This window comes from Amblyomma americanum, chromosome 8 (genome assembly GCF_052857255.1).
Source record: "Amblyomma americanum isolate KBUSLIRL-KWMA chromosome 8, ASM5285725v1, whole genome shotgun sequence".
Classification (NCBI taxonomy): domain Eukaryota; kingdom Metazoa; phylum Arthropoda; class Arachnida; order Ixodida; family Ixodidae; genus Amblyomma; species Amblyomma americanum.
Window position 1 is genome coordinate 56,424,943 of NC_135504.1, and position 19,782 is coordinate 56,444,724.

General features: G+C 42.0%; 1 protein-coding gene across 1 annotated transcript; it reads left to right on the plus strand.

Moving 5' to 3' along the window:
- The first annotated feature begins 556 nt into the window (after window positions 1–556).
- LOC144100350 (uncharacterized) lies at window positions 557–18,215 on the plus strand. Its single transcript, XM_077633327.1, has 10 exons — window positions 557–678; window positions 6,238–6,287; window positions 6,905–6,943; window positions 8,060–8,095; window positions 10,311–10,404; window positions 12,131–12,270; window positions 14,954–15,001; window positions 15,744–15,779; window positions 17,201–17,360; window positions 18,036–18,215. Exons 1-10 carry the CDS (start codon window positions 615–617, stop codon window positions 18,041–18,043), a joined length of 675 nt encoding a protein of 224 aa, XP_077489453.1. The 5' UTR covers window positions 557–614; the 3' UTR covers window positions 18,044–18,215.
- Window positions 18,216–19,782: the final 1,567 nt, after the last annotated feature.

Sequence of the window (19,782 nt, forward strand, 5' to 3'; positions counted from 1 at the left end):
ATCTTTAGCAAAAATCACGAAAAGCCCCACCATGCTCATCATGCGCTCTACTGGCTGCAGCAGCTGCTGATGGCTCGTTCTGACTATTCTAACAGCACGTGTAAATAATGTGAGGTTTAAGTACTTCGGTGTGACACAAAATAAAAGTGCGCACTCAAATTTTTGTGGCACGTGTATGCGCAAAAACATGTTATCTAATTGCCAATATTATTTCAGGCAATGGGCGTGTGTCGGAGAATGCAGAGCGAAAGCTCCCACTTCGTAGTAGCAATTTTTCGACTCGAGGCTTTCTGGAAAACAGCCTACTCGCTTCCGGGACACTATAATTCACGAGAGAGGAAACCACACTACTCATGCTTTGCACCCGCGTATGGCTTGTTTCCAAACCCAGGTTCAGGTGTTTTCAGCCAGTACGGGTGGTGTTCTTTTCTCCTTCATTCGCTTTTACATTTTTGCTGCGTTTCAGAACTCACGACCACACGTGCTAAAGGAAGAAAAAAAAAAGGTCACCTTCGTCCGAGCCCAATAAAAACTCCACGGTTTTGGACCATGAAGACACTGCAGACTTCCGAGCCCCTAAGGGAGATTGCACCTCGAGCACATCATCTTCTGCCATGGCTCCCGTAATCCTTGTCTTGGTTCTGCTGATGCCCGCTGCTCTGGGGAGCAGCGCCACATGTAAGGCACCTCTTTTTGTCTAACGTAATCACAGATTACCTGTTTTGCGTGCCGCACTTTCGTTACTGAGGCGGCTGACTTACTTTCAGTGCTGTTTCTCTCTTCCGTGATCGGCTCCACGCAGAGTCCTGTCTGTCACTATAGTAGTTTAAGCCCGTTATGCCGGTGGCGGTGCGGGCTGGGCAACATTGTTTTTCTTTCTTTTTTATCTGCGCACTCTAATATCTGTCACTAGTTGCACTATTACGTTACGTACTGATTGATCAGTCAGTAAGGGTCGCGTTAGTTCCACAGATAGTAAAACACAGAGTTGAGCTAGTTGGTACATTCTGATGAAAAAAAAAAACTGCGCAACGGCAGGCCAAAAGGAAGTGAACAAGGTGGGCAGAATATGAGATGAAGGTTTCAAGGCGAGAGCCGTATACCTCCCATTACCACAAAAGCCGCCGTCCGTCAGAGTCCATGGCAACAGATTCCTCAAATGAGGCACTGTGCTCTCGCATGACGTCATCAGTAAGTCGCAAGATAGTGACGTTTATAGCAAAAAATTAAAATAAATTTGCTTCCGAAGATGCTGGGAATCGAATCGAGGGTCATTAGATTGCCAGGCGAGGAAGCAGCCTAAGGGCCAAAAACCATTTTTTGTAAACATGGTATTTATTACAGTCAAAGTATGTTGTGTTTATATGAACTATCTACAACGCTTCTAAGAAACTTCAGAAAAGGCACATCATAAGACAGAGCAGCTGCAGGCCACTAAACAGAAAAGCAGTGACAGCTGATCCGGATCATGACACAGAAGTAAATAGAAGGATAAGAATGGTGTGGAGCGCATATGGCAGGTCCTCACAGATCAGGAATGGCAGTTTGCCAATATCCCCCACGAGGAAATTGTACCACCCCTTTTAGCTTAGCGCTACTCACCTACGGGGCAGAAACCTGGAGGCTAACGAAACGGGTTCAGCTTAAGTTAAGGAGAACGCAGCGAGCCATGGAAAGAAAAATGATAGGGTTAACGCTAAGAGACCGGAAGCGGAAAAAGTGGGTGAGGGAACAAACGAGGGTTAATGTCATCAAGAGGAAGAAATGGGCTTGGGCAGGGTCTGTGATGCGAAGGTAGGATAACCGCTGCTCCTAAAGGGTAACGGAGTGGATTCCAAGAGAACGCAAGCGTAGCAGGGGACGGCAGAATGTTAGGTGGGCTGATAAGATGAAGAAGTTTCCAGGCAAATGGTGGGCGCAGCTGGCAAAGGACAGGGTTAACTGGAGAGGCATGGAAGGGGCCTTTGCCCTGCTGTGGGTGTAGTTGGCCCGATGATGATGATGATGATGATGACGAAAGAGGCCATAATCGAGAGGAAGTGCCACTCCGCTTTAAAATCCGTCTGTTAATACATTTCATTGAGATGAGCAATCATTTTGAAGAAATAAGGTTTCGTGGAAGCAACTTACTCGCACGATAGTTCTTGGGGAATAATGGCGAACCGAGCGTATGCGTTTCCTTACAACTGCATCCTAATGAGCAGATGTGTCATTAGAAATGATGAAATGTTTAATGAGGCTCGCAGCAGAACTCAAAATTAGACACGTGGGCACAGAAGCAGTCTTCACTGTCCTCGGTAATTTTATTCGAGAGAAACGCGCATATATATAGTCGTTCTTCAGCCCCAGGAGCACACATGCTACACCAACAGAAGCTGTGTTACTCCAATCATGTGAATCAAGATGCACAAGTTCAAAGTCGTACAGAAGCACACAAGGGTGCTTACGCACAAATAGTGGCGGTAGAAAAAAAGAGCATGTTGTACGTTTTTCTTTTTATTAAACAGTTGATTGATAGTCATCTGCAGTGTTGTCAACTTGTCACAATCATTATTTATTTATTTATATTACCTCCCAGCACCGGTGGCATTACAGGGGGCGAGTGGTAGATACACCAAAAATAGAGAGAAATTACGTTTGGTTGCAAGAATGTTAAATAGCATCTGAATATACAATGTTCGCTAGTGCTACGCGGAACTGCTCATAATTTACAATGCCAGCAACTTCTGCAGGACGGTGGTTCCAGTCACGTGAGGTTTGCGGCACGAATGACTGCGGGATGCATTTCGTGTTGCAAGACACAAATCCGACTTTGTGATTCTGATCAATGCGGCGGGGTACAGATATTGGCGAGGGGATAAGGTGATCACGTAGTGCAGGATGATACAGCTTGTGGATCAAGGCGATACAAAACACTTTTCTACGCGATGTCACAGGTTAGACTTCGTAGCACTTTTACTCGCTTTCTGGTTGTAGTTAGCAAAGCTGAAACGTACAGAGGTATTTTGCGCCATCTCAACTAATGAGCATGGTCCCATACAGGTGTTGCATACTCGAGTTTAGATAGTATTACTGTTTTACAAAGCAATAGTTTCGAGTTCGAAGGAACATTAAAAGCGTTGCGACGTAAGTAACCTAGAAAGCGATCAGCATTTTTAATTATGTTCTCGGCATGAACAGACCAGTTAAGATTTGAAGTAATGCGAACGTCTAAGTATTTATATGACGAGGCTGATTCCAATAAAATGTTATTGGCGTTGTGGGGCGGCGGGGACGAAATTTTTTTAGGTACTCATATTACCTGGCATTTGTTAATATTTGGCTGCATCAACCAATCTTTGCACCAATAACTATTTGGCAAACATTCTCCTTTACGCATGACAGATTTGTGGCGTTAAATTCCCAGTGCCGCTGGTGCTGAGAGGCCTTCCACGAGGTATATAGCTTTCCCGTGGCCTTGTTGGTGCTCGGATTCTCTTGGGTGAATTCCTGGGGAAAAAAGCCTCTCTTTCAGGCTAAGTGCGGTAACAATGCCGCATTTTGTACAAGCTATACATGGCCCTTTAAAATCAAATTACAGCATCAAGCCTTAGAGAATAGCTCATATGTGGCATCGCCCAAGTTTTGTTAATATTTTTTTTCAATGACGAATTGCAAAAATATAAATTTAAGGAAATCAAATACTTATCTCTCTCACAAAGCTGACAGTTGACAAATTTATTTATTTATTTATTTATTTAGGTATTTATTTATTTTTTATTTATTTAGAGCTCACTGCAGGCCCAGTGAAGGGGCCTGGCAGGAGGGGCACAATAAGTACAAAAAGAAAAAGTACAAGGCAACTCATCAACAAAATCAATTCAGTGAACGGCCAGTTCTAAAGTGTCAATGCCTACTACTGATGATGGTGGCGTTGGAACCATTTTCTCTCGATCTCTCTTTTTTTTTCATTCAATGCGAGCCAAACAATAAAGCAAGCGGCAAAAAAAAAAGAAGCCTCATTGCTCTTGTATTTCATTGAGTTTTCACTTTCGGAACAGACTGCTAGCCTCATGTCATGAGGCAAAAGGTAAGATAGCGGAAAGTATACAATGATAATTGCGCTAACGAAGAAGCTAATTGTGGAACAAGTAATGCCATAGTGACCTTGCCTTGCTTGGTTTAGGGCGCCCTCATCCTCATCTACTTTACTCCAAAGCAGTGACATGGCGGCGACAGACACGAAATACCACGGTGTGCGGGAGGAAGCTTTAGAGCCGACGATCTACAGTCACTTGCATCCTGTCCCCGCAAGTTGTTTCTGTCGTCTGATCTTAAGCACAGTAACGTCAAGCAAGGCTCACTTAAGCTATATTTGTTTAATGTTTACTTCATCAACGTCAAACAATTTCTTCAACACTTTTCTATCGCGCGGCTTCAGATAGAAAAAATGAAAATTTTTTTTCGCAGTAACCGCATAAACATAGGGGTACCAGTTTACAAAATTACCCTAATAATAATATATGCGCAGTCCGACGCGAGGTAGTTCCACGACTTGACGATCGCAACGACATGTTCGATTCACCTCTTTTATTCCATGTATGATGCAGCAGGGCTTCAGTTTAAGCTAGTTGGTGAGTAGGCACCGTAAACAGAATACAACGGCGCAAGAAAGCAGGGACATGTCCTGTGTTTTGCGTGTTCCTCTTAATGTTTTCTTGCGCCGTTATATTCTGCTTACGGTCTTCATGTATAAAGTCTCATAAAATCAGAAATGCTTGAAAACTTCAAGTGAAAACGCTCTAGTGCTGATAACCTTCTGATGATTTTATGTTAATCCGTTTGCTGCTCAATAACACTGGGAAATGATGACAGAATAAAATAGCAGCTGAAAGATAAAACTGCCGAAAGGGACGCTGAAGACGTGGAAGGGCGAATGTTTCGACTAAGCGAAGATGTGGTGAAGAAAAAAAGAAACTACAGAAAAGTGAGGACAAAGGCGGGCTAACATTTTAAAAGGATGGCTTCAAAAGCCGAGGTACCCAGTCTGGAGCCTTGCCCAAATTTTCTCTTCAACAAGTAGGGCGCCTGGCGCAACAACACGGCACAAAACGCAATGAAATCCTGAAATGAGTGCATGGCACAGCATCGCGCGCGTCTGCGCAGTATCTGCTGCTGAATTTATGATAGATGTCGCCAGAGGAGTTGGGGGACATAAGGCTCATTGCGGGAAAGCCATAGATGTCATGAAATAAAATGCAGCCTGTAGGCGTCCGTTTGCACCAGCCCGCCTCTCCCCCGTTCCTCATCAGGAATTTGTGAATGAAAAGTCGACAAATGACGAAGTACTGAGAGCAGTGATTATTTGTAATTATACAACGAGGTACATGGCGCGTTCGCTGGGTTCCTCTGTTCGTCGCGGGGAAAATATTTCGGACTCCTCGAGTTGCAATAATAAATAAATTTTCCGCTTTTATATATTCGTTGTTCTTTACTCCTTGGTATCATAGTAAATTTCGGGGGGGGGGGGCAGTCTTATCGTTGGTTTCTCTTTATTTGTGATCATGCTGATCTCGTTCAGTGTTCTGTGCAAATCACTGAATAGGCAATGACGCAAAAATTCTTCCTTCATATGAATTCGTGCTGCCTATGAAGGCGGATAGAGGGTGAAATGCAGCTATTTTTGAGTTGATTTCGCAACGCTAATATTTTATTGTTACCCGCAGCCTTACGCCCTTTTTTTAAGGACTGCTGGATCTTATCGAAAACAAAGCACCAATTTACACTGCCGTAATTCACAGGGGCGGAATGCAAACTCTGTTGGACGTAGACCGCGCGTGTAAGTTCTCTTAGAGGCAGCATCAGAGGGCGTGCTTCTTCATCCGCTTACCAACCTCTAGCACAACGCGGTAAAAAAAAAAAAAAACGTCTGCAGGCGCAGTGCTATAATAAGGCGCGGTTGGTTCTGTGACGGCACCTGCCTATTGCCGTCTAAATAACGCTGCACGAAAAAGCGGTGAGTCAATCATGGCCAGGTGCAGTTGCAAGGATCCTCAAGAGGTGTCGCCACGTGTGCATCATTTTTACGCGCTGCGTTCTCTTTGGCAATTTTCTGGCTTTTCAGTGCTCTGTTATTACTAACAATCACGTATTTGCTATTACATATTTGCAACGCAAGCCTTGCAACTCAGTTTGGCTTAGTTTCCCACTTAGTGTCCTGCTCAGACATGCTCGGTAACGTGTACGTTTGCATTCCAGCTACCCAGTGCCTTAATGCCACCCTGCCGGACATCTTGGACATTGGAAAGGTGAACGGAACTTCATCATTGTCAGTGGTAGCATAATGGAAAGGTGCCGAGTGCCAGTGTGGTGAAAACAACTCTGAGGCTCTTATACATTTTTTCCACCAGCTTTTCAAAGCTAGAATCCTTTCATATTCTTTAATCGTTCAAAGAGAAAAAGCAAACATCGCTCCTGCCAGAAATTCTATAAAACAATCAGGAGCTTCAGCTCATTTCCAGACGTACTTTCGAGAATAATTCCTGAACTGAGAACTCTCCACAAGGCCTCGTTCTGAACTCACTATTTCACCGCCATTGCCGGCGGAAATAGCGCAGTAAGCTCCTGATATACTAATTCAGTTCGTCGAAATACTTGCCTAGAGACAATTTGACATCACAAATTCTATACTTTTATGAATTTGAACGTATATGCTATAATAATTTACGAAAATTTTAAAATATTTCAAAGCTGCTTAATGAGGCACTTGAAAAATCGTACAAGTTTACTGCGCACGAGTGGTGCTCAGGAAAAATTCGTTTCCATTTTCACTCTTAACACCAAAGAGCAGGGAACCTGAAAATGATATGCCTTTAAGATAATTTTTTTTAGCGAACTACGTGTTAACCAAACACTTTACTTTCAGTGCCTTGGGTCTTCCCTGGATCTTTGCAAAGCAACTACGGTAAGCCACATTTTATCAGCTGTTTTGAACACGAGCAAGAGAAAACAGAGAAAGATGTACAGAACAAGTCTTTGCATCGTCAGAAAGGGGTCCCGTCTTCACAATGTGATGAAAACAGGCTAGAATTTGCTTAAATTATTTCCTTGTTTTTGTGTGCGCTACGCTCATCGGTACGTCAGCACTCTATTGTGCAAAGCTTCTTTGTGTGCTGAGGGCAGAATGAAATAAATGTATAAATAAAAAATACATATATATATTTACACGTTACGCTAGTATATTCCTTCAGGCTTGATCGATGAACTCATGAGCCCTGCTGGATTGGCAATACAATGCACGAAATAAAAAATGATGCGAAAGCGCTCCCAGAGGCAAGGTTTTTGAACAGTGACAAGGGTTGACGTGCGGAGTAGGAATTTCTATAAAAATATTTCCGATTTTTTCTGAGCAAAACAGTTGAAAGGGTCGAGGACAGAGCGAAAGAAGCAAAATTCAGCAACCCTCTCTACATTCCACTAATAAAAAATAGCCGCGACGTTACGTGAGCGCGTTTTGTACAAAAAAAAATTAGTAAACAGATCTTATTACACTGCTTACTACTTATTACACGTCTTATTTTAAGCTTCGCATTTTGTTATGAAAACAAAACGTCGTCCAACGATCGCGTCATTTTTTGAACTTATTTCTGAGATCGAGCAATCTCTAATCGGTCATTTGTGGATATTAAGCTGAATGCGTGCATGCCATAAGTCTGTCTGGGTGTCGGAATCGGTACTCGTGCTTCGCTTACAAACAGGAAGAAAATGAGATGGAAATGTGAGGGGGTCAAGACGAACAAAGTGCCGGATTTCTAATCTCAACTGGGGGAAGTGATATAAACGGAAGGGTAAAATAGCTTGATTAAATCAAAAGGGGATAGTAAGCAAATAAGGACGTTGCCAGTCGCGAAGTCAGTCTATCGAGCAGGGATGACATCGTAAAGAAAAGGGGTAGTGCATGGCAGACCTTGAGAACGATAGAAAATACCAATATGAATAGAACGTGAAAATTCAATGTATCACTGTGATTCTAATGCATAAACTCGTTTTTTTTCTTTTGCGTGTTATCTATGCGGTGTAGACAGACATTGTTGCGGCCCTGGTAAAGCTTCTCAAGGTGAGAACAGAATTTCAGTCTATCTCGGCATTCGTGCAATGCACTCAGTTTAAATGCAAGCAGAAGGCTGAGTCGGGCTGGTTGGTTCATGTTGAACAGTGACGAAACAGCGCTGACGGACGGGACGGAAGAGGAAAAAGACACATGCGCTGACTAAGCGCATGTGTCTGTCTCCTCTTCCATCCCGTCCGTCAGCGCTGTTTCGTCGTACCGTTCAACACACAGTTCGCTCTCGCAATGAAATTTTTTGGCAATTATATGCATTTTATAAGAGTTTTGCTCCGTCCAGTCCGCAACTACAGCGAAATCACTCCTTAATTCAGCCCAATATGAGCGAGCATTTTCCCAAGAAAAATTCATTCTCAATCGATAAAACCGAGGAGCTACAGGCCACCTGCCTTGCCCAAGGTGTGTTGCGAAATAGGTGTTAAACTGTGGCCTCCACGTTTCTGACTGGTAGTTCAAAGCCCTTCCATCTGCATCCAAATGCATGCAACGGCTATAGAGACATACGGTCCGGTTATCTTTCGTCATCAGCAGCGATGAAATTTAAGGCGATGAATTATTTTTCTGGTTTGGTGATGCTGCTCAAAGCAAAGGAACGAAGCAACGCTAGATTTTCATACGGGATACAAGACATAAAACTTGAAGCTTCCTGCCAGTCGCAAGTCACGCGAGACACATAAACATTAGACGGCCACAAAAGCATCACTGAGCTCAGGCTCGTGAACCCGCGAAAATGTGTTCAATTCCAAAACTCACTACAGTGAGAGGGACAAAATGTGACCAATGTCAGGAGCAAATGGGACCGCCGTGGCGCATGGCTATTTACGGCGGCCATCTTGCGGCTTTCGTTGGCTGCGTACGGCTGAAGCTGTGAGTCGTAACTGCTAGTCTCGGCTTACAGCATGCTGAGAAAAAAAAAAATTTGTCTCCGCATGAATAGTCCGGAACCGTAAAGGTTACTTCTGACTTTAGCGGGTGAAAAGTGCCACATGAAGCGTATATCAGCGCATTAACAAAAGTTTTTGCTAACCTTCGACTAATCGAGCTAATTCGGTGCCACAGGCGTCGTAATTGGCCATGGCTGCCGTCATTATGTCTGTGTAAACGGCGCTGTATTGGAGCAGCGCCAACGCAAACCTGTCTTCCAGTGTCCGAAGCGAGCTTTTTGTTTTTCTCTGCTGTCACATTTGGGGAGTCGATGAAGATATATAATAATAGAGTGGTGTTATTTCAGTATCCGAAGGCCTCAGGGATGACCATAGGACGAAATAGAAACCCTTTGTTACATAACATAATCTTTTTACCAGTTGCACATCAGGCGTCGGTCATAGGGGATGTGAGGTTGCCGGAAATGCCGATTGTCGTCTACAATATTTAGGAAGAATACAGTACATGCTCGAACAGTGATGACTTATTGCAGGGAATCGCACTTGTACTATAACAAAATGGTACAATGATGAATAGGGAATGAAGATTTTAGATAAAATATTACGCAGAATACATATATCTGCTTTATTGCCTGCTGTAGATAAAGGTGTTGGAGCTTATAAAATGTAAGGTTTTTTCCTAATGCTTCTTGTAGATCATAAGATATAATTTACTGCCTTTTGCTATCTTTGTCGCGTCAAAAATCATTTAACAAAATGTTGCCTAAAGCAATTTTCAAATCTCAGAAATTGATTCGAAGCAATCAATTTTAAATAAGGAAACTTTAGGATGACTTTGAAAATACTATATGCAAACAATTTTTCAACCGCAAGGAAAAGCATAAAAGAAGCGTTAAAGTGTTTTTCTACATGCCATCATATTCTGTATCATGAAATGGCCACTTTATTATCGGCTTCTGCAGAACAAGATCAAAACACAAATTCAAAATTGAATAATAAGGACTAAATAAACCCACTATCCGCTAACAGAATGCACGTGACTCTCGGAATCTCTCTTTTCTTTTTCCCATGCCTTCTAGTTGATGCGTTCTATACAGGCAGAATCTCTATTAAAGTGGGCAGTCAGCTTGCATACAAGAAGTGTACATATGCGCTCCTGTTTTGGCTGATGCCCGCAATGCCTAATCGGTAATATTATTCAGGATGAAAGCAGAAAAGCTGTGTTTCTCGGTCATAGTTATCAGCACTGCATAACTAATTATGATGTCTTCTTTTTCTCGAAGCCGCTGTCTGTAAAAAAACTAATCCCTCTTGCTTTGCAGTGTCTGATCGAAGCCCTACTGAAACTCGATGCCTTGAGTGCCCTGGCTGCCTTGTTGGAACTTGTAGATTTCATCCTCAGCCTTATAGGCCTTGGTAAGTCGATTAATAACCAAAATCGAGGAAACAAGGTTCTCAGCTGGTATTTTTATTTTAATTATTTTATTACTGTCGCACTGCAATTTCTTAGCGAAAAATCGTTGTCGTTATAAATATGTACCTCGTATGTTACAATATTTATGGAACTTCAGTTTTCGAAGGTGTCACTAAAAAATACCGGTGCTTTGCTCCTATTTCTCTTTTTCATGAGTGGTTCGTGTAGTTTGGATCAACAACATATGTGCCTTCGAACAAAGTTTCTCAATTCTGACTGAAGTGGACGACGGTAAAAAGAGACAAAATAATATCCGTGTTTTAAGAAAGAAAATTGCTTCAAGCGCGGAATTCATTATCGAAGTGAAAATTGGCAGACCGCTAGTAAGTTAAGTTTCGAAAGTCCGCTGTGTGTCCAGAAATTTTAGACTTGTTGTTTATGCTCTTCTTGTTTTATTGGCAGACGCTTTTAAACACATGTACATCACAAATTCAAAGCATTCCTTACAACCGTGTTTCGTTACCTTAGACTAGGTCAAATGATAGTCGTGGATTTACCATTGGCGCGAAATGATTAGCTAGGCTGGAACTGAATTTCTGGGTGTATCTGTCAAGAATTTAATTTTAAAGCTAGGTTCTAATTGAATGAGGACAGCTTCTGGGGCAGTCTGCGGCTGGCGTCAGCAGACATAAGAAAACAGTCGAATAAGTTCAGGTACTTGGCTCTTAACTAATTTCTGATAACTCAGTTTTTGAATTATCACAGATAAGCTCCTTGTTGCAACAAGTGATTTTTAATCAGTCGTTAATAATAGACGTATCAATATTTTTTAATTTCAAAAACGCGAGTATCCTCGGCGCTGTCGCCCAGCAAATTTGGGCTGCATATTGTGACAAAATACATGCGCCTTCGAAAAGTATGCGAGTAAATCAACCTTTCCATTACACATAACAAGTGGAAATATTCAATTTTTGTCCGGTCACTACACCGATGGTGACTGTGTTTTCAGAAGTCTTAAAACCGATTTCGCTGTTACTAACAAGCGGCTCCAAAATCTCTTCTTGCGACCAGGTGTCTAACTACGCGAGTTAAAAATTGAATTGTCAAAATTAGGTAACCGGGTAACTAATTATGTTTAATCATTTGATTTCTTATGTCCACTGACGCTGATATTAATCTGCCACAAAAGCTGTCTTCATACCACAACAGGCTATATTTTTTAAATTACTTAAAATATTCTTTGGAACACCTGGAATGCTGAAAGCTTTCCAAGCTGCCAAGGCAATCATTTGATTGCATTAGCAAGTAAATTTTCCTTTCTGGGAGTGTAACTACGGCGTTGCTTCCATTGTTCTCGGTCCAAGTGGGCCTTATTGCGAATAATTCAATCAGCTCCCATTCAGGCCCCTTTTCCGGCTCAGCTCTGAGGACAGTTTTATAAGAGCAAGGTTTGAATTTATAGTTCTGGTAGTTACAGCCGAGGCTCCAGAGAGGTGTAATGGCTCAGAACTCTGTATGCATTCGTCATCTTCCCCATGCTTTTTCTGCACCGTTAATGTGTCGGCTGATTGAATCAAGGGGCCTTGAAGATGCCCTTTAGCTTATAAATAAAACGTACAGCACAGGTGGAAATACCACAAATTATAGGTGTGCAGTACCCTCTAGTTTATAAGGGCTAAGATAAACAGCATGGTTGGCTCATTCCGTTCTGTCGCTATGGCGTTGCAGATCTGGTCAAACTCTCGCAATTATTAAAGCCACTCTGCTGCGTGTCCAACGTGCCCGGATGCAAGAAGATCTTTAAAGGAACTGAGACGTGCAAAACACCAATCCCAATTACTCTTCCCGGGGTACTCAACGTGGGAAAGGTAAGCATGGCCTTCTTCGACACCGAATTGCATGCTATACTTTGAAAATCAACAAATAGAAATTGTTGAAGAGCACGAAATCCTTGGAGTCTATTTTTCGTGTCATTTAAGCTGGGATGCCCACATCGTACACCTCTGTAAAAAAACTCTCGTCAGTCTGCGGAGCCCTTTCGCGATGCCGTGAAACTTTACCTTTAAAATGTAAATTAAAAATTTATTATGCATTATTTTTCTCTCACCTTAACTACTGAAGCTTAGTATGGGCCACAATGACTAAAAATAACATAAATAAGCTTCTGGTATTTCGAAAGAAAATTGTTCGAATAATCGCCGATATAGATATCATGACTACTACGAAATACGCCTTCCAAGCTCATAACATTGTCCGCTTTGATCTTTTGTATAAGTTTAAGTTGTTGCAAAAAATGTATTTTTCTACGGCATCTATCGTCAGTTTTTAATCCACTTTAGCATATTTAGACACGCGTGGTGCTAAAATACATACAAGAAGTACGAGCTCATGGAACATACCCCGCTTTCGCACCGACTATAAATTACAAATGTTGTCTTATAATCTGCCCCATGTTTTAAACACTTATCAACATACAACTAGATATACAAAAGCTGAGCGGCGGAAATATTTTGTTTAAATACCATTGTATGCCTCCACTTGTTGATTGTTGAAAGTTTTGCTTGTGTGTTAATATTTTCAATGTTTCTTATTTTTTCAACATATGTACGGCCATTTTAGTGTTCTAACTTTTTTTTAAACATTATCCGAGTCAGTATATATGTGTCGGGTGTTTTTCTTGAAATATTATACTACTGTATGTGTGACGAGTTTTGAAAATTTCTTGTACCGTTCGTGTGCTACTGCTTGTAGGGGTTTCCAGGACCCAGTCAAGCTGTTCATGCAGCTTTTAGCCAGGAAACCCTCCAGTTGAAACTGGAAATAAACTTTTCTCTATCTGTATCTGTTCACATTTTTATTTTCATCACCAGACGTAAACCGTAGAGCACATGATTAGGTTATTCGTTGACGACCTGCGCACACAAATTTATTGCAGGGTCTTGCATCTTCGTCAGTACCTGTAAGACATCAGCAAAAAACCTTGTCAAACTTTATTGGATATCACCTCCAATGCCGCCTTCGCTAGCCGTCGAGTTTAGAGGAAATGTGAAAATTGCCTTCGAAGCCAGTTCAAAGGGCGTGCCGTAAGCGATTCAGTAAACTGCAATTTCTAGCTCTATACTGCGTGCATTAAAATGAAATTTTTTGGCGCGTTTTTAAATGCTGCAAGGACTGATATGACCTGAAAACTGTTTTCGACAAACAAGTTTATCCACTTCCTTGCGAAGATTACTCACGTGCAAAAGAAGTGTGGAAAGTCACAATTTCTGAAAATCGCTGACGTGCCTTTCAAGCGAAGAAATAAGGCTTTAAAGAGTTAAAAACTGGGCGTTGATCTGCGCTCCGTTTTCCACAGCGAATGTCTTCATCCTTGTGCAACGTGCTCCTTGTTTTACGCTGAAGTCGCTGCCGCATTCATGGTCAGAACATCGCGACAAGTTTTCCAAAGGCACAGCCCACGTGTAAAGTTTCGTTTAACCGATGTTTCGGAGCTCTCACGAAAACAATTGTGAATGGTCCAAGCAAAATGCAGCAGGCGAGGATGAGAATTGCTAAACAGCTTTTTTTTAAATTAGAAACCAAATGATCTGAAGCTTATTCATCTTGATCGCTTGCCGCGCGCGGTCACCTGTCTTGTTCTCATGAAGATATTTTTGCGCAGACCTGCCGTGTTGTGTTCTCCTGCTGTGTATTCTGTTCCAATAAGCTTTGTTTTTTTTTTGCATTTCGAGTGTTCCCGTAGGAGCTGTGCTGAAAAATTTCTAGGACTGTCGCAGGACTATTGTTTTTTTAGACTGGTAGGCATCTTTGGCGAGTAGCGCCACTGCTGTAAGAGATCGCATCTGAAATGCCCTACCTTCTCCTGATAGCTAATGCAAAGGAATTACGGGTGAACGTATGTGAAAAGGCATGTGTTGCACTGTGTACTGTCACTCCGAAAAAAAAATTGAGAGGACAAGCTGCACCTTAAAGAAGCGGCAGACTGGGCAGGCTGGGCTAGGAGAGAAGCGCTAATTTTGCTACACATAAAAGAGCCCGTTGTACAAGAAATCAAATTCAGTAAACCAGCAGACTGGGCTAGATGACTTTGCATTTTCATGGAATGGCAGCGCACAAGCAAACGCAGACAGAAAGAAGGGGACAAGTGCTGACTTTGTTTCTAACGAAGAGATCGCCTGCGATAACCTTCCGTGTGACGCACAACGGGAAATGTAGGAGCACAACCGCCTACATCGTTCTATCACATGCGATGCCTGTAAAGCCTACGGGTCACATGCACCCGCCACCAAGGGGGCCTATTCCCGAAGTTATTTTTCTTTTGCTGCCGATGTCGAAAGCGTCCTGATTGGTCTGCAAAAACTGGATGGAATACTATTTAGTTTGGAGTTTCCACATGCTGCTTTTGCCGCAGAAATCTTCCCTCACGTGACAGTAAGGGTTGTATATACGAACTCCTTGTCATAGAACTACAGCGGTGCTTATCTGTGCCCGTTCGCGGAGATCGAGTCGTGACGTCATTTACTGAACCCTAATGGTATGCTTTCTTTCCAGTGCTTCACCGACGCTCTCCTTCTGTGCAAAGAAGGCGATCCTTGCAAGGTAAGTCCGTACATTAAAGCCTGTTAGTTAGTCTGTGCTTCGGCTTGTCACATAGCAGTTAACTCCTAGTTAAAAAAACGAAAGCCATCATTGACCAAAAGAAGAATACATTGGAAGAAACGCGAACGTATAGCGCCTTTTCCTATATTTTGAACAAATCAATTTTAAATTAGTCTTGCTGTGGGACGGGAGCCGTATCTTCTCTAGGGTTACTAAGTTTAATTCAGATTTAAATGTGCTTATACCAGGCGAACGGTTTCTATTTCGAACGTTCAAACTAGATATGGTGAACGCGGCCACAAGATAACGTTGCACTGGATGTTAACAAAACTTCCTGATCAAATGTTTTCCGTTAGCATCCTCAATGAGAAGATGTGCTTTGTAAAATAGTTCCACCCTAGGAACTAAATTTTATACGCACGTTAATTTTTTCGTGCTTTTTAAAATTATTCTTTTCGATGTATTGTTGTCATTTTCCAGGCACTACATTACATGTCTTCTTATGCCTGAAGTACGCCAGAAATACCATGCGGCTTATTTAAAATTACCTAACTCAACATTATTAATATATAACAAATATTTTAAAACGCATACTGCAATATGACCGTGGTAACCAGCGCTGACCAAATGCGCAAGAATAAACGATAGACAGGTCAGTTGCAATTATTCTGCGATGAAGTGGCGTTATTATTACTCAGTAGGAGAGCTTTTTGGTGACAGCGCTATTTCTTTTCTGTTTCAGGATGAAGTTCTCGTGAGCCTGGTCAAGGCTTTAGTGGTAAGACTTTTACAATGAAAACAACTTTGCAACCGTTATTTGTTAACGTAGCCGAAAGGCAATTTGGAATCGCACAGTACTGTCTGCTTGTGTGAAATAATGGTGTGGAGCAGTCTTTTAAACGAAACTGCCGGCGTCCGACACGCCAACTGCGATAACACATGAGCCGCACAACTTCTATACAAACTGACAGCTTTTCTAAAATGCGCTTGAGCAACACCTCGCGAGTCAACAGCCTTATTTCACGCATATGTCTTTTTACTGTTGTATTAGTCCTCTTTCATGAAAGATAAACAATGCATATATGATAAAGACGTCAAGCCCGGACCACAACAGCTTTTTCCGGCCTTAAATCTAATACAAAGAAAGAAATGAAAGAGAGGTAGAGGCTAAAAAATTTAAAAAACATTGGTGGAAATACTGACTTGTAAAAGTCAACAATAACACAGTAAGACACCAGCCCAAAAGTCGCCAAGTCTTCGATCTGCGATTCAATGATAAGTTAGAAATAATTTGAAATATTTGATTAGAAATATTTAACCTAGCACTAGCATGTACCGCTATCTCATACCGGTTTTTCTAGCCACCAACAGCCACCGCGCCGACTATCCCCACGCGCCGCCTCCATCTGGTCCCTATAGGGACCATCTGCGTATGCAGCCTGCGTATGCAGCCTGCGTATGCAGAGTGGCCATCTGCGCATGCAGCCTTGGTGGCCGGTGAAAGAGATACATACAGTAACGCTAGATGGTGGTGCACTGTCAAAGCGTTCTCCTCGAGTATGTGCAGTCACTGGAAAACTTTATTGTAACGCATTCCTTTTCCCTGCGCCGCCGCGCTTGGAAGGCATATGGCCAGCGCGGCCCAATGTTACCAGCTCAGCGAGCACGAAAATGCGCAGGTAACTGCATATTGCAGTGGCCGTCCAAGGTTCTGCTAAACAAGTTACCTACAAGGATCATTGCTTGCAATTTTTTTCTAGTGTTTGCGCACGATATCCCTAAAGCTGCTTCTGCTAATTGCGGAGTACGTTATTTTTCTATTTATAATACGGACATTACGAAGGAAGATAAAAGGTAGGCGTGATTGTCATGCCAGGAGCATCAGGCACGGGCCGCCATAAACCTTCCGAATCCGTTGCCCAGGAGAGGAGGATTGCGGTACTCTAAAACTTTTTCCACAGTCTCTACTAGTATCACCGCACTAACATAACCTTTACAGCTCCTGCATTAAATAGAATGCTCGTGAGCGAATCGCACTGCAAGCACGTGACTAGGTTTTGACAAGCATTGCTTTAATGCGGGAGCAGAATATTAAAGCGCTGCAATACTGCAGAATCAGACGAACTTCAATCACACATAGGAATAAAAAATGTGCAAATTCTCGCTACAATGAGAAGTAACGAGCCTGGCTCTCCGCAGTGTCTGCTGAGAGTCCTGCTTGGCACTAATCCTGGCAACCTACTGTCTGGGCTGCTTTGCGCCGTGGTATCCCTGCTGGAGGGCGTTGCTGCGACTGCCACCATTGCCATAAAGGCCGCGTGTACCACACTGGTCATCGCCATCAAACTCCAAGTCAAATGTAAGTTGCAGCCTTGCCTATGTTAAGCGCCCCGCGGAGTTGTCAACAATGTGTTCTACTCGGAACGACCTCCAAAATGTTGGAATTTCACAATATGAACTTTGTGCCTGAACGGAAGTGATCAACATCAGTGTACTATCCTCATTACAAGTGATACCAAACACAAACTCACGCTGGCCTCCAAAGTTAGGTAGCCGCTGTCTAATTACAAACATGTTTATCGGACACAATATGAGGCTTTTAGATCCCGGAAAAGAGTAGAAATATTTGAAATTTTGTTGTAGACACCACAGAGCAGCACTTTCGCAACGAAACTGTCATGGCGACACAGAGGTTGTTTTTCATCGCTGATCTCTAAGGCTCGGTGAAGTCTCCGATCAATTTGTGATGGTGATCCCGGCGTTGTTACTTGTATTGAATCTGCGTTAATAGCACATAATACGATGCTGCATCTTTAATTCAAATTTTGTCAGCAATAAATGTCCGTTTTCTGGCTGAAAAAATATCAATAGAAAGAAAGTTCAATGTTATGCAGCTTTACACTTAGACTTCAGCTTCTGAGGAAGATTAAAAGGAACTGAGGCTTGCTGTGCATTGTTTGCAGCCTGCTTACCGAAGCTTGGTACGTTACGTAAAATACGGAATGGGAATCTGATCCAACACTTTTCTTTCTAGGTGGCTGAGCAAACTTCCCGAAGTAACACGACGACGACGAGCAAGAGTATTTCTCATAGTCAAGGTTGTGCAATTATTTTCTGTGTCGTAAGCTAAGCATACAATAAACAAAAGGATGATTTAATTAACACGGAAGATTCTGCACGTGATCAAGTGGCACCTGTATCGCCAGCAATACATATGTTCTGCTCTAAATCCACGTTGTTCTGTGTCATGTTCTCAGCAATTGACGCGTTTCCACTTATTTAAGCGCCTACTGAGCTGCAGACAAGGAAGGTACTTACAGCAGTGCAAGAAAAGAAGCAGTAAGGGGTGAAGCTTTATCACTTTCAATCTGAGAAGAACCTGCGGCAGTTGCCTATTTGGCGGTTGAATTCTGCTCCTGAGCACACACAATAGGATGCGGACCGTGGCGGCCGCAGTTTGATGGAAGCGCAATGCATACACGCTCATCTGCTGCAAGCAACTCCACGTGGCCGTAATCCGGAGTTGTCTTGTGCACCACTTTACAACCCACACGTCTCACGTCAATGCGAGAATATTAATGTTTTTAAGTGTTTTTAATGTTTTTAAGAATGAATAGAAGTCAATTTATTTTATATTTTGTGCAGTTTTGAACCTCTTAACATTCACTGAAAATCTATTAACTGCAGTCAGGATATAGGCGAGTCCAATATATATATATATATATATATATATATATATATATATATATATATATATATATATATATATATATATATATATATATATATATATATATATATATATATATATATATATATATATATATATATATATATATATATATATATATATATATATATATATGTTGCAGACAAGGTAAAGGAATTGAGGGACTCCTTTTGACAAAACTTATGAAGGGAGCCAAGAGTCACCGAAACTAAGCGGCAGAGGGGAAAGTTTAATTTTTTTATCTATAGTGCTAGTCAGTGGGATAATAATACTTAGATTAATCTATCGCTTAAAAAAGATTACTTATAAAGCAGCAGAAAAAACAACCTTGCCGCCAGTGGGATCCGAACCCACGACCTCCGAATATCGCGTCCGGTGCTCTTACCAACTGAGCTACGGCAACGGCTGTCCAATCTGCTGCTCTCGTGGGCATTTATGTTTTGCGTGTAAGCGACCATTGAGAGTGTTCACCACTGCTGTTCACGACTGAGCGTTCACCACTTGCGCTGGTGAACACTCTCAAGGTTCGCTTACACCCAATAAACATAAATACGCACGAGAGCAGCAGGTTGGACAGTCGTTGCCGTAGCTCAGTTGGTAGAGCACCGGACGCGACATTCGGAGGTCGTGGGTTCGGATCCCACCGGCGCATGGTTGTTTTTTCTGCTGCTTTATTAGTAATTTTCTTTAACCGATAGATTAATCTAAGCATTGTTGTCCCACTGATTAGGACTACAGATTAAAAACAAATAAGTAAAAGTTCCCCGATGCACCTTGGTTTCGGTGACTGTTGGCTCCCTGCATTAGTTTGTCAAAACGAGCCTTTTATTTCCTTTACTTTATCGGCTAATATATATATATATATATATATATATATATATATATATATATATATATATATATATATATATATATATATATATATATATATATATATATAATAAAGAAAGAGAGAGAAAGAGTGTTCGGCCTTTAGGAACACCATAAGGTAGTAAAAAACGTGATTTGGTAATTGAATTTCTCTAATTGACCTTTTCTGTTGCGGTAACTT